General features: G+C 32.7%; 2 protein-coding genes across 2 annotated transcripts; both read left to right on the top strand.

Annotated features, from left to right (window-relative positions):
* Positions 1–511: 511 nt before the first annotated feature.
* On the top strand, positions 512–6,987 carry LOC115449700 (transmembrane 9 superfamily member 4). The gene is made up of 9 exons (XM_030177566.2): positions 512–690; positions 766–1,151; positions 1,238–1,393; positions 2,194–2,471; positions 3,437–3,640; positions 4,408–4,825; positions 5,240–5,423; positions 6,356–6,494; positions 6,576–6,987. Exons 1-9 carry the CDS (start codon positions 682–684, stop codon positions 6,674–6,676), a joined length of 1,875 nt encoding a protein of 624 aa, XP_030033426.1. The 5' UTR covers positions 512–681; the 3' UTR covers positions 6,677–6,987.
* Positions 6,988–7,493: 506 nt separating this feature from the next.
* Positions 7,494–8,571, top strand: LOC115449710 (carbonyl reductase [NADPH] 3). Its single transcript, XM_030177589.2, has one exon. It carries the CDS (start codon positions 7,634–7,636, stop codon positions 8,465–8,467), a length of 834 nt encoding a protein of 277 aa, XP_030033449.2. The 5' UTR covers positions 7,494–7,633; the 3' UTR covers positions 8,468–8,571.
* Positions 8,572–13,377: the final 4,806 nt, after the last annotated feature.

Genomic DNA, 13,377 nt, shown 5'->3' with positions numbered 1-13,377 from the left:
TTTAACTTATTTTTTAACTGGCGACCCGTCCCGGGTTCATCTCGGTTGCAGAATATCATAGCCTCAAAATCTCCATACCATGTAGTCCCGGTCTAAGCACAGGGAATTTTAATTTTAGAAGCGAGACTTAAAAAATATTAATTATGGTACTACATACCTACATACATAATTTTAAATGCTCAGGAGTTTATTCCATGACGATGTCAACCAATAATAACGGCCAAAATTCGATACTTGTTACACCTGTTCCAGTCAGTCACATTGAATAACAGTTCTGGAATATTGTTCGTAATCAACTTGAGGTTGTTACTGCTGTGCTTTGTACCAACGAAGTATTAACAGATAGTTTTTGGAAACATATATAATTTTTTTTTTTAAATCGATTTGATTTGATTTACTACTAGAAAATATTAAGGATAGCATTGTAAATTTAGGCGATGATATTTTTTTTTATTATAAAAGTTTGACCTACATTATATTTAAAAGAATAAGAATAAAGTTACCTATGCAATCGACAATCAGTATTTAAAAAATATGTACTTCATTTTGAAAAAGGTAGCATATGAAATGTCAAAAATATCAATATCAATTGACAATTGATTGACGGAGACACAGGCGGAGAGACAAGAGAAACGAGAATGTTGATTTTTCTTTTATTTTGATTGAATAAACAAAATAAATATGTTTAAAGTAAGTAATATATTATTGGTTTCGGATAAACTCATAATCTCTGAGGTAATCTATTGTTTATTTTACTATTTTTAGGTTCATTTAGGGTGGTTTTTAGTTAGCAATTTGATTATTATAAGTTATGGGTTTTACGTACCTGGAGTGGCTCCGGTCGAATTCAAAAAAGGCCAAAGAATAGAAGTTAAGGCAGTTAAAATGACCAGCATACACACCCAGCTCCCATATGAATATTACTCCTTGCCTTTGTGTTTACCTAAAAACGGTACATTTTTGTACAAGTCTGAGAACTTGGGCGAAGTTTTGCGGGGGGATCGCATTGTGAACACACCGTACGAAGTTCATATGGCAGAAAATATCAAGTGCAGATTGCTGTGTCATAAGAAAAATGACCCAATGAATTGGAGTGTTGAGGAATCGGAAAAAGTTGCGAGTCGTATTGAACATGAGTATTTTGTTCATTTGTAAGTATATTTAAGTCTTTGCTTTTATTTGAAACGTTTTAATTGCGGTTAGCTCTTTATCAAGTAGTTTAATAAAATGCTTACAGATTAGTTGACAACTTACCGGTGGCCACTAAAGTTATAAATCCAGAAACATCTGAGAGGATTATTGAACAAGGCTACCGTCTTGGCTTTATGTCCAAAGGCAAAGCATACATAAATAATCATCTGAAATTGTTATTGAAATATCACAAATACAGCCAGTAAGTAAATTTTTTATTTATTTTGTAGGGTTGTTAGTGTCAATTAATACTATTTTACCCCTTTATCTTATGACTTTTAGTTTTCACAGATTGTATTTATCGGATCCTAAGATACTCCCAGGCTAGATATCAAACTTACTGTATGCGTTAGTCATATTTTGTAATCCACTTTTTGAGACATGTATATTATGGTGATTGTTTAATTTGCTATGACACCATGTGTTAGTCTACTTTTGCAAAATATTCTGATTTTATTCTTTGCACCTCTTACGCTAGGGGGATGCATCTGTCATTTATATGTTGTACATAAAGGGTACAGTAGACATAAGCCACCCAAGAATGTTACATAAAGTCTTCCCATGTACAATAGTTCTAAGCTATATATAGCTATGAGGCAATAGCTACATAATAAATTGTTGTATTTTGGTTTTACTTAGAATGCTCATATCTCAATAAGAATGTTGCCAATTTGGGAACTATATTATCTATACAGGCTGCCAGTTATCTAGGGTTAATGGCCCTGATTAGTAATATTTGTATACATGATAAACAAGTTATTTGATTGTCAGAATGAGTACTCAGAAAATATATTCACTTTTCATTATGGTTAACCACCCCATAATGTGGTCAGTGAGGAGCCTGTCGTTATATCGAACCCTGTACTTTGTTAACAGTTATGTCTATTATAAAAACTTGTAAACTGCATATTGTATTTTTTTCTGTAACTTACATAAGTGCAACTTATACATCTTGTCAGATTAAAGTCATATGAGGGTGACATACAATTACAAATTTTTCAGGGAATCGTACAGAGTGGTTGGGTTTGAAGTTGAAACACTTTCTGTAGATAAAGATGAGTTGACATTTGTTGATGAGTCTTGTCAATTACCTACTGATCTAAAGCCTCAGTTAGTTAATGAAGATACTGGCACAAAGCTGTACTTCACATATTCTGTGGAATGGGGTGAATCTGACATCAGCTGGGCATCTAGATGGGACATATACTTGGGAATGAAAGATGTACAAATTCATTGGTTTTCAATTGTCAACTCAATTGTGGTGTTATTTTTTCTGTCAGGTGAGAATTTTCTTTATTAGATTGTAAATATACAGGGTGGATTATTGAGATAGTTGGTAAGAGCAGCTACCTTAACCGCCGAAGCTACTTGAAAACTTTCTTAGGAGACTGTCCATCATTTGTAAAGATATTAAGATCTGCATTTACAAATTCAAACAAAAAATTACAGACAGCAAGAAAAAGGCAATTTTTGTAAAAACCCTTTTGTGGTGTTATTTGCAAAACTATGTTGTTTATAAGAATCAAAAGACTCCATGATTCCATTACAGGTTTGTGTAGTACTTATAAAGTTAGAAATGGCAAAATATGTACACCATACATTTGGTAGAAAATGCGACAAGAATTCGCTTTTTAAAATAATAATAACTAAACTTTGTATTTAGGGTTTATTCAATTACAAAAACAAATAGAAACATTCAAACTAAAAATGTTATCATTAAGAGCACAAATTGCTGTTGATTTTCATTAAGATTCTTACTGTTAGTAATTGTACTAAGTTATGATGGTCATTTAAACAATTTATTTTAGTATATAGATTATAAAATCTTACTCCCTTATTCGTAGACATTATTTATTTAAGGACGGAGCATTGCTGTGATAACAAGTCTGTTTCTCAGCTTTTTTTATGTGACAGCTTGCTGTTTGTTCAGCTTTGTTTATCTGACATCCAACTAGATTGAAGTTGTATCTCAATAATAGCCAATCACAATGGCATCAGCACTGAGAAACAGACTTGTTATCCTATATTTGATTTATCTTATATATTACAGCAATACTCCATCCTTACATAAATAACGTCTATGAATAAAGGGGTTAGAAATTATGTGAATGAGGCGACTAGACTCATTTGTAAAAGTGAATGAGGAACTTATTTGTAAAATAAAATCTCTATAATATGATGTAAGAGCTGTTAAAAAAAATTACGTAATTTATTTTATCTTATAGATTGTTTTAAAATTTTCCAGGTATATTAACAATGATTATGGTACGTACCCTAAGACGGGATATAGCTCGCTACAATTCTGATGAAGTAATTGATGATATGATAGAAGAAACAGGATGGAAACTGGTCCATGGGGATGTGTTTCGCCCACCACCAAAGAGGATGCTCTTTGCTGCTATCATAGGAAGCGGAATACAAGTGTTCCTAATGGCTCTTATCACTATTTGTAAGTATTTTTTTTTATTAACTACTTATAAATTCATACAAAAAATCTGATCAAAAGTTATTAAAATATTATTTCTTTTTTGAATGAAATTAAAATAGTCTTTTAATTCTTACTATGAAGACAGTTTATAGTCTAGTATGATTTGTATAATGTATAATTACCATCCAGATTTATTAAGGATAGGTAGACATTCCTTATTTTTTTTCACATTTAAAGTTAAGACTTTTAATAAATACAGCAGTCATTAGGTATCACTTATATAAGAAAATATAAATAAAATGTCTACATACAACAGTTTTATGCATAGTTCTGAAACTGCTCTTAAATATACAAGTATTGTATAGTATAAAATAGATGATAAGATATGCACTAGAAATAATACATTGATTGTCTTTACAATTTACTAGTGACTGTCATTACTGTGCTATGAATAGGTGAGTAGACAGATGTGTTTACCCTGAGATTAGATCCATGATTTTTCTGCTGCTATTGAGCTCCTGCTACTAACACTTGGGGCAACTTACTATTATTAGTATTTAATGAATAGATATTATCAACATCTCAAATAATATCTTAAGTCGTAGCATATGACGGATTTTAACTACTGAGTTTTCTTAACTAAACTGCGCCGAATCAACTGACAACAGGCGCTTAAATGGCAAATCAAGTTTTGCTTATTAAATAGTAAAGTACCTCAAATGTCTACTTAAGATTCTACTCAAAGGTAAGATCAGATTATTAATACGACCCTTGGTAATTGTTTTCAGTTATTGCTATGCTTGGCATGTTGTCGCCAGCGAGCCGCGGCGCGCTGATGACTGCCGCCATATTCCTGTATGTGTTCATGGGTCTGATAGCCGGCTATTATTCCGCTCGGTTGTACAACACAATGAAAGGGAAGCAATGGAAACAAGCTGCGTTCCTGACAGCCACTTTATACCCTGCTATTGTTTTTGGAACATGTTTCTTTTTAAACTTCTTTATCATGGGAAAGCATTCCAGTGGTGCTGTACCTTTTTCGACAATGATGGCGCTTTTGTGCCTGTGGTTCTGTATATCATTGCCGTTAGTGTATTTGGGATATTATTTTGGATGCCGAAAACAACCATTCCAACATCCAGTGAGAACTAATTTTATTCCAAGGAAAGTTCCTGAGCAATTTTGGTATATGAATGTCTTTGTATGGTAAGCATATATCTTTTTTATCGGACTTATTATATAACTGCCTCGGTGGCATAGTTTTTTTTTTGCGTGTGCGGTACGCGTTTCACTCTGAGGTTTCGGGTTAGAATCCCGGGTCGGGCCGAGTGATATTAGGTAAGTTAAGTATTACTTCTCGGTATCAACCCGGAGTCTGGCATGTCTGCCCAATATAGTCATTAGCTCGTCCTCTTTCACATGGGGCAGAATGTACACTGCAAAAACTGAATGCACTAGTTGCATCTCTGCCTACGCTTTCGAAAAAAAAGGCTTGTCTGTGTATTTATTACCAATAAACAACATGAATATAACAGTAATTAGTAATGATAAACAAAAAGCGTTAAATTACATGCAATACATTATAAATAATTTTCCTTATTGACAAATATTTTTTTTCAGTACATTGATGGCTGGTATCCTTCCATTTGGAGCAGTATACATTGAACTATTTTTTATATACAATGCACTGTGGGAAAATCAATTTTATTACCTCTTTGGATTTTTGTTTTTAGTATTTTGCATTTTAGTTATATCAGTTTCACAAATATCCATTGTGATGGTGTACTTTCAACTTTGTGGCGAGGTAAATATAACTAAATTATTTTCATTTGAAAATGGCTGCCAACTTCATCTGGGTCGATGGTTTTACATATGTATAGTAAATATTTTGCGTAAATGTACCTGATACTTGTCTACTTTTAAATTTAATATCATAAAATGTATTTTGTTGCGTCGTGTCGTGAAGTCTAGATATATAATGCGCATCATGCGCATTCGCTATAAAGTCATCTGTAGGCAGTTAATTCAAATGGTTGTGAGTATGTAGAGTTGAGTTCATCCTATACAAAAGAAAACGCTGCAAGCTTCAGACTTTAAGACCTGTAAATTATCTCACAAGCGCACTTTACTCCGAATCGTGTTGGCGCACAATTAGTGTCTCGCCTAATTATTACCCTGGTGTAATCCTCGAACGCAACTAGGCCTTCATCGGCACTGTACCGTTCTCATCCCTAGATGTCCTCTGGGTGATCTTATCTTTTTAGTTAGACCACGCAGCTTTCGCTTTATCAATTATGATATATAATTATGATATATAACATATTAATGTTAACCTTGGTAAGTGGTGTCCCCTATGATCGAATGTTTCGAAACATAAGGAATTCTTACTTCAAGACACTGTGAGCTCATTCTGCATAGATCGGACCACCAACAGCTAATTTTTTTTAAAAAGTTGTATGATTGTAAAATGTTGGAAGATATTGTAACTTTGACTTTACCGATGAAAAACATCTCGGTCCCCCCCGTGACCATGAAGGCTGCAAAGTCTTCGAAACGTCGGGAGAAAAATAAAATACTAACCGCGATAGAATCCGAAAATTAGTTTAATTTCAATAAGGAATTGGTGTGAAATTAAGCTATGTGCTCACTACTCACTATCATAGGACCCAGACATAATTTTATGCCTATCCCTTTATTACTATAACTTCAAATAATAGCGACTATTTCCATTTTCAGGATTATCATTGGTGGTGGAAGAGTTTCTTCATTTCTGGGGGATCTGCTGCCTATGTTCTGATATATTCAATATTTTATTTCTTCAAAAAGCTGGAAATAACAGAGTTTATACCCACACTACTTTATATAGGCTACACAGGTAATGAATGATTTTGGCTGCATTACATAATTATAAAATCTATTATTTCGCCTTTGTTGACAATTATTTTAATTGTTTCAGGTCTGATGGTGCTGACATTCTGGCTTTTGACTGGCACCATAGGTTTCTTTGCTGCATACACATTTATTAGGAAAATATATGGGGCCGTAAAAATAGATTAATTCAGATTAGTTTTATGCTGAAGATGTCTATTACGTTAGTATGATTGAAGAATGAACAATGTGTGTTGATTCGCGATTAATAAAATGCATTTGTTTTGTGTAAATACCTAGGCTAAGGTTGTAATTCAACAATTTTACTGATAAAAAAAGATCTTTTTATAGTTCTCATTTTGACTACAAAGTATTGCAATTGCTTCATAGATATCACTGTGACTTGTATTATGTTTTATTGCCTTTTTATATCTTTATTTTAATGTGTCTCATGCTGTGTTCAGTTTTTAATAATGTACAATAAATATCCCTAAACCAATTCATTTCTTTTATTAAATTACACATTTCATGTTTACTTCAAGTTTATTTATATACAACATTGAATTGTAATTTGAGGGTGCGTCTATGTGTGTGCTATATAATTGTAATTTGATAATTCTATAAAATAAAGGAACTCTTCCCAATATCTATGAGTTTCCATATGTATTTTTAATACAGCTTGAATAATGGAAAACATACTTGCAAGCAACACGAATGCAGATAGTTATGAAAATTTATATTATAATTCTCTGGTCATAAACTTGCACGAAAGAGTAATGTTTCACTTACATGCGAGTATGTGCGCAATACAAATGCGGCGTTAGAATTTTAATTTAGAAACAAATATTATTTTATTTATTATATTTTACCACTGTCTAGTCTAATAAAAGTCAAAATGTACATTTTATGTCTTGGCAGGTTGATCTTTTACCTTAGCTGATTCTTTATTGTGGGAATATAAAAAATTACAATGTCAGTTGACAATTCCTAATTGTCACTGTCAGTAGGTAATCAAGAAATGTCATAAAAATGTCTTATATTTTGTAATCAGTGATAAAATACATAATTGCTTTAATTTTTTATAACGTAATACTTTTCTCTTATCTATATTATAATAAAATTGTATATTAAAAGGTTCATAAGTTTATGTACAAAATGGAAACCAAAGTGGCAGTTGTGACTGGCGGCAATAAAGGTATAGGATTCGAGATAGTAAAGGGATTGTGTCAAAAGTTCGATGGTGCTGTATACCTCACAGCCAGAAACGAAGAAAGAGGACGGCTGGCTGTAAAGAAACTACAAGAATTAGGACTAAATCCTTTGTTTCATGCGTTGGATGTCACAAATACTGAAAGCATTCAAGAGTTTGCTACCTACATTTCAAAAAAATATTCCGGCATCGATGTTTTGGTAAACAACGCCGGCATTCTTGATTTTGATAAGCCTGTGTCGTCGTATGAAGATTCTAAAAGGCTGATTGACACAAATTTTATGAGTTTATTAACTGTATCAAAAATTTTATACCCATTACTTAAAGACAAAGCTCGAATAATAAACTTGAGCAGTGATTGGGGCTTGTTATCTAATATAAGAAAACAAGTTTGGCTGGATACATTGGTGAAAGACGATCTCACAGTTAAGGAAATATTACATTTTGTTGAAGATTTCCTAGATGCAGCTAGAGGTGGTAAAAATTCATTTGTGTCTTTTGCTGGACATTATGGGGATTACAAAGTTTCAAAAGTAGCAATGTCAGCGTTAACATTTGTTCAGCAGAGACAGTTTAATGAACAAGGCAAAGATGTATCTATCAACTGTGTCCATCCAGGCTTTGTGATGACTGACATGACAAAAGGCATGGGTGACTTCACACCAGAGCGCGGTGCGCGTGCTCCTCTGTACTTGGCCCTGGAGGCTCCACAGTCACTGAAGGGCACATTTGTTTGGCATGATTGCCATCAAGTCAACTGGGATGATTGAATCTAAGGATGTAATGGTTAAAAGTTATTAGATTTGTAACCATGGAGATCCTGTGATAAGTGTTGCATGCACTGTAAACTTATATTATATAATTTTTTCTTGAATTCAATACTTTTCATTTCTCCCGATTGAGTGTTGAAGTGTAACCTTATAAAAAATATAAAACATTAAAATTTTGAAAGTAAATTCATAACAAATGATGTAATATACATGTTTATATAATAAAAAAAAATTACAACTAGATAAAAAATATGGTAGCAATCTATACTCATTATTGTAAATAGTATAGTAAATACTATGATCTACAACAAAATATGGAAATAATATCACAAAGAATGGATATCCAATATTAATAAGGATTCTGTTAAATATACCTTATTTCATTTTATATATGTGAAAATTTGTATATAAGTACCTAAATAACAATATTACTAATTACCTCTCTTCAAACACAATTTATTATTTTCCTTATGAAATTATTAATTTTACATATTCTAACTTACTAACTCTTGTATCAATTTAGTTTCGTGTTTTTAGTTAGATGGCGTTGGTGGTGTGGTTCGAGATAATACAATATTATTATTATTACGTACATAGGTCATTACTATCTATATTATATATTTAGATATTTACTAAATCCAAAGAACGAGGACTTAAGCCATCATTTACTGTATTCTTAAATATTGGTTTTATTCAGTATTACTCTAAAAGACACAACATAACATATTTACTCTAAAAATACGAATTATTGGACTTGAATCCATCTATGTCAAATCTACTAAAACATATAGGTAAGTATGTAATCAAAGGTCTGTATCTTATTCAGTTTCTGCTTTTGTTAAAAAATTACACCTACTACGTAGGTAAGCAGTTTTCACGACTGACTTATTTTGTAGTATCGAGTCTGCGTTCGCAAATAACTAAAACAAAACACTATAAAACATACATAAGTTCACGCCTTTATTTTCAAGGGTTAAGTTAAATTGCACTTACACCAACAGCTCACCGGTTATATTTGTTCCCTAATGTTCACGATATCACTAGTCTGGTTACAGTACCTACCTATTTAGTTTTTTATTGTCATGGCAAAGTGATTATACGATTTTTTATGTAGAGTGTAATCCAAACTCTGAAAGAAATGTCAACTAATGAGAGACATCCCATTATGAGTCTCTCTAAGTTTGTCAGAATTCTGTTGGCATGGCTTACTGGATGTGCCCACTTAGATAAGAACACCCATTAGTATACCGGCCAGCCTTGGGACGTGACTTCTCCGAAACCACTGACGATTTTCATTTTGTAGTTCTTGTGTGGCGTATATTTGTGCAAGTCTTGTAGAATATCCCAAAAAAATCCACTTGGCGTGTGGCAGCAAGTATGTCACCGTAGTCAGTGTAGGTCTTTAGGCTTGCCGGGCGGTCGCCCAGAGCCGCCGAAATATTTTCGCCGAGGCGCCCGAATGGCAAATGAAACAATATATTAGGTCCTTATAATATATGAAATTGGCATTTTGTCGTACTGGCCACTTTGATCTGAATATCTCCTCTGGTTAAGAATTCCAAATTCAAATTTATAAATGCATTTAACTGGAACATTTGAATTTTGAAAACAGTCATATATTTGTTTTTTCTGATTTGTTTATTCTTTGGCGATTTTCATATCGAACAATGGAAAACATGAAATATCATTATAATTACGAGTATCAGTTCCACCGTGGTACCAGTGCTGCAGAAACAACTCGAAGGATTATTTATGATTTAGGAAACGTACTTTTCTTGAATCATGCATAAAATTATGGACACAACACAAAGTAAGTAACAAATACTATGTAAATCACTTTATTGAATATTAAACAATCATTTTATTGAATACTAGCTTTTACTCGCGACTTCGCTCGCGTGAAAGAGGTTTTCGGGATAAATGTATTTTTCCGAGATAGAAAGTAGCCCGTGTCCTTCCCAGGGTCTAAACGATCTCCATGCCAAATTTCATCCAAAGCCGTTGAGTAGTTTTTGAGTTTATCGCGTTCAGACAGATATACAGATGCGGCGGGGGACTTTGTTGTATACATGTAATTATTGTTAAGAACTTTTTAAGACGAACAATTCCGTCATACACGATTGTTGCGTAACGTTAACCGTTTATGCAGCGCACGCAACGGAAGCTCAAAAGGAATCAATTTTCCTCGTTTTTGCAACATTTTTTATTAATGCTCCGCTCCTATTAGTCATAGCGTGATGATATATAGACGATGATATATAGCCTTTCTTGATAAATGGGGTATCTGACATTGAAAAAATCTATTCGAACCAGTAGTTTCTAAGATTAGTACGTTTAAACAAACAAAATTATTCTTCACCTCTTCATTTCTTTTAAGAAAATTATCTTACACAAATTTTGTACTTCGTTGGTGAAAAAAAAATGTATTAGGCTGTTCCTGCGAATTACATAAAAACTCCATGTTTAATAGAGATTTCAAAATCTATAGATAATACTCACAATTTTTCTTGTAGGAAAAAGGGTTAAAAAATAAAATTAAACACAGGCAGTGTAATGTTCCTTCCAATCTGTGTTTATGTTCATTGCACATTAAATATTTTTTTTAGAGTCGATGCCTAGTTTTTGCTTTTTCTAATTGAACCCAATACAAAAATAATCATTCTCATCCTATTATATTTTAATTTCATATATACCTATTTCCTTTCCTTCACTGACGGCAAAGAATGCCATTAATAATATGATTATTTAAGTATTGCGGTGTTTTTGGGTAGTGTAATGATAATACAACTTTGGTTGACTTACTTTTTTGTTTGTGGATCTGTTTATGCTATAAATAAGTTGCTCGTTATGTAGCAATGCCTTTATATATACCCTACATCTGGGGAAAAAATTACCTATGATTATAAAATATTATAGATTAGAATGATGATATGAATGATTATAAAATATTATAGATAGAGAACAAGGCGCTTGCCACAAGGACGATAGGTACGTGGTGAGATAAAATTTATTCATAGCTGCATCGCGTCTCTACCATAATATTTTTATATACGTATTTTGGCAAACTAAAATTGAGTATCATGAAAACGACTATTAATCATGTTTTGTCTTAATAGTATGTAGACATCTTGATATAGGCAGTAGTAGGTAAAAATCTTGTTAGGGCCTTGCGATGCACAGCCAGCTCTTTGTATGGATTCTGATGTCGTTCACTGTCTTACTGCCTACTTACCTAATTGTATTACAAAATCGTATTGGACGCGAGTAAAAGGGTAGTGCACGTTTAGTAAATAGTGTCATATAAGGCTTCCGCCACTGGGGTAAATATGGTGAACAATCTATACCTATCCGGGGCAGCCATGTCTTTATACTTATAATAAAACAAACTATGTAGATACGTTTTCATTATAATCCCGTTTGGAATAATAAAGTTTAATATGCTTCAAAATACAAGTTAAGAAAATTTTCATATAGTTGCTGATGACGCAAATAAGTAGGTATGTCCCATTTTAATCATTTTTACTTATTAGAGTAGGTAGAGTTGCAACTTTATTTACGTGGAAAAGCCTTCTTAGCTTAGACGGACAATAATATATGGGTTGTAAATTCTATGTTGATGAATTCGTTACCTAGAGTGACCAAATTTTTGTTGTAATTACAGGTTGGCACACTTCACATAATTCCTTCTTTCAAAATCCCATAGTCGAATACTTATGTATGTAGATTTTCTCACGATGTTTTCCTTCATCGTTTAATTTGATAAACAATCCATACTTATATTCCTTACATATTACAAAACAATGCCCTACGTCGCGTCTGTCTGTCTGATCGCTATAAACTCAAAAACTACCGAACAGGTTTCGATTAATAATTACGTATGTACGTAATTAGGTACGGACATAGTTTGAGACCCTGAGAAGGATATAGGCTACTTTTTATCCCGGGAAAATATATAGTGGGACTTTTACATCGGAAGACCTCTACCACACAGACGAAGACGCGAGCAAAAGCTAATACTAAACTATAAATGCAAAAATAACTATGTCTGACCGTTTGTCTGTTACGCCTTCACGACTATACCACCTAACCGATTATAATGAAATTTGATATAGAGATAATAATTATAAATTTGTAAAATTTACGTTTTCAAGTCATTGTCCCAGTTACGGATTATGAAGTCTGCAGGTCTGCCTACCGTAAATATTTTGAAACATTAATATTTTAATAAAATATAATCAAGTTTACAATTTGGTAAAACATGGCAGGTAATAATTTATAAAATATAATATTATAATGCTTAAAATAGAGAAATATTTCAGTATAATTAGTTTACGTATCGCAAAACCAAATAAAACATGGCAAAATATGGGCGTAATTGGCCGCGCGGATGACAGGGGTCCGCCATCGACATCATTTTTTTTCTTCCCCGATGTAATCACACGACTTTTGCGATTGACCTTCTCTTAGGCGACAGAACACATTGTTTCATTTTATTAAGTTTTTTGTTTAGTTTTATCGCACTAAGAATTCAACGTGGGCAACTTGTACAAGTAGGTTACTACAGGTACCTTGAGTCTTAGCTGTCTGTACAATTGATAGATACTGTACCTTTATCCATTGGGTTTCAAGAAAACTTTCTTAATTTTACTCTTCTCGGGGGCGTGATTAATTATATTTTTTTCATCGCCAGTCAACTTGGGTAAGCAGTCACAAATATGTTCTAAATTAAAATAAATTAAAATTACCACGGTCTTTCATAGTTTGAATATTATGATTCACTAAAAACCCAACTAATAATTATAGAAGTATATACCTTACCTTAGATAGCTTACTTCTGTATTAGTTGTTTCATGTGAAATGTTGATTTACTTAAACAAATAAGGGCTTAATATATTTTGTGTCAAACAATT

This window comes from Manduca sexta, chromosome 23 (assembly GCF_014839805.1).
Source record: "Manduca sexta isolate Smith_Timp_Sample1 chromosome 23, JHU_Msex_v1.0, whole genome shotgun sequence".
In the NCBI taxonomy this organism is placed as follows: Eukaryota; Metazoa; Arthropoda; class Insecta; order Lepidoptera; family Sphingidae; genus Manduca; species Manduca sexta.
Note: the sequence above shows the minus strand (reverse complement) of the source record. Positions and strands in the feature narration are given on the sequence as shown.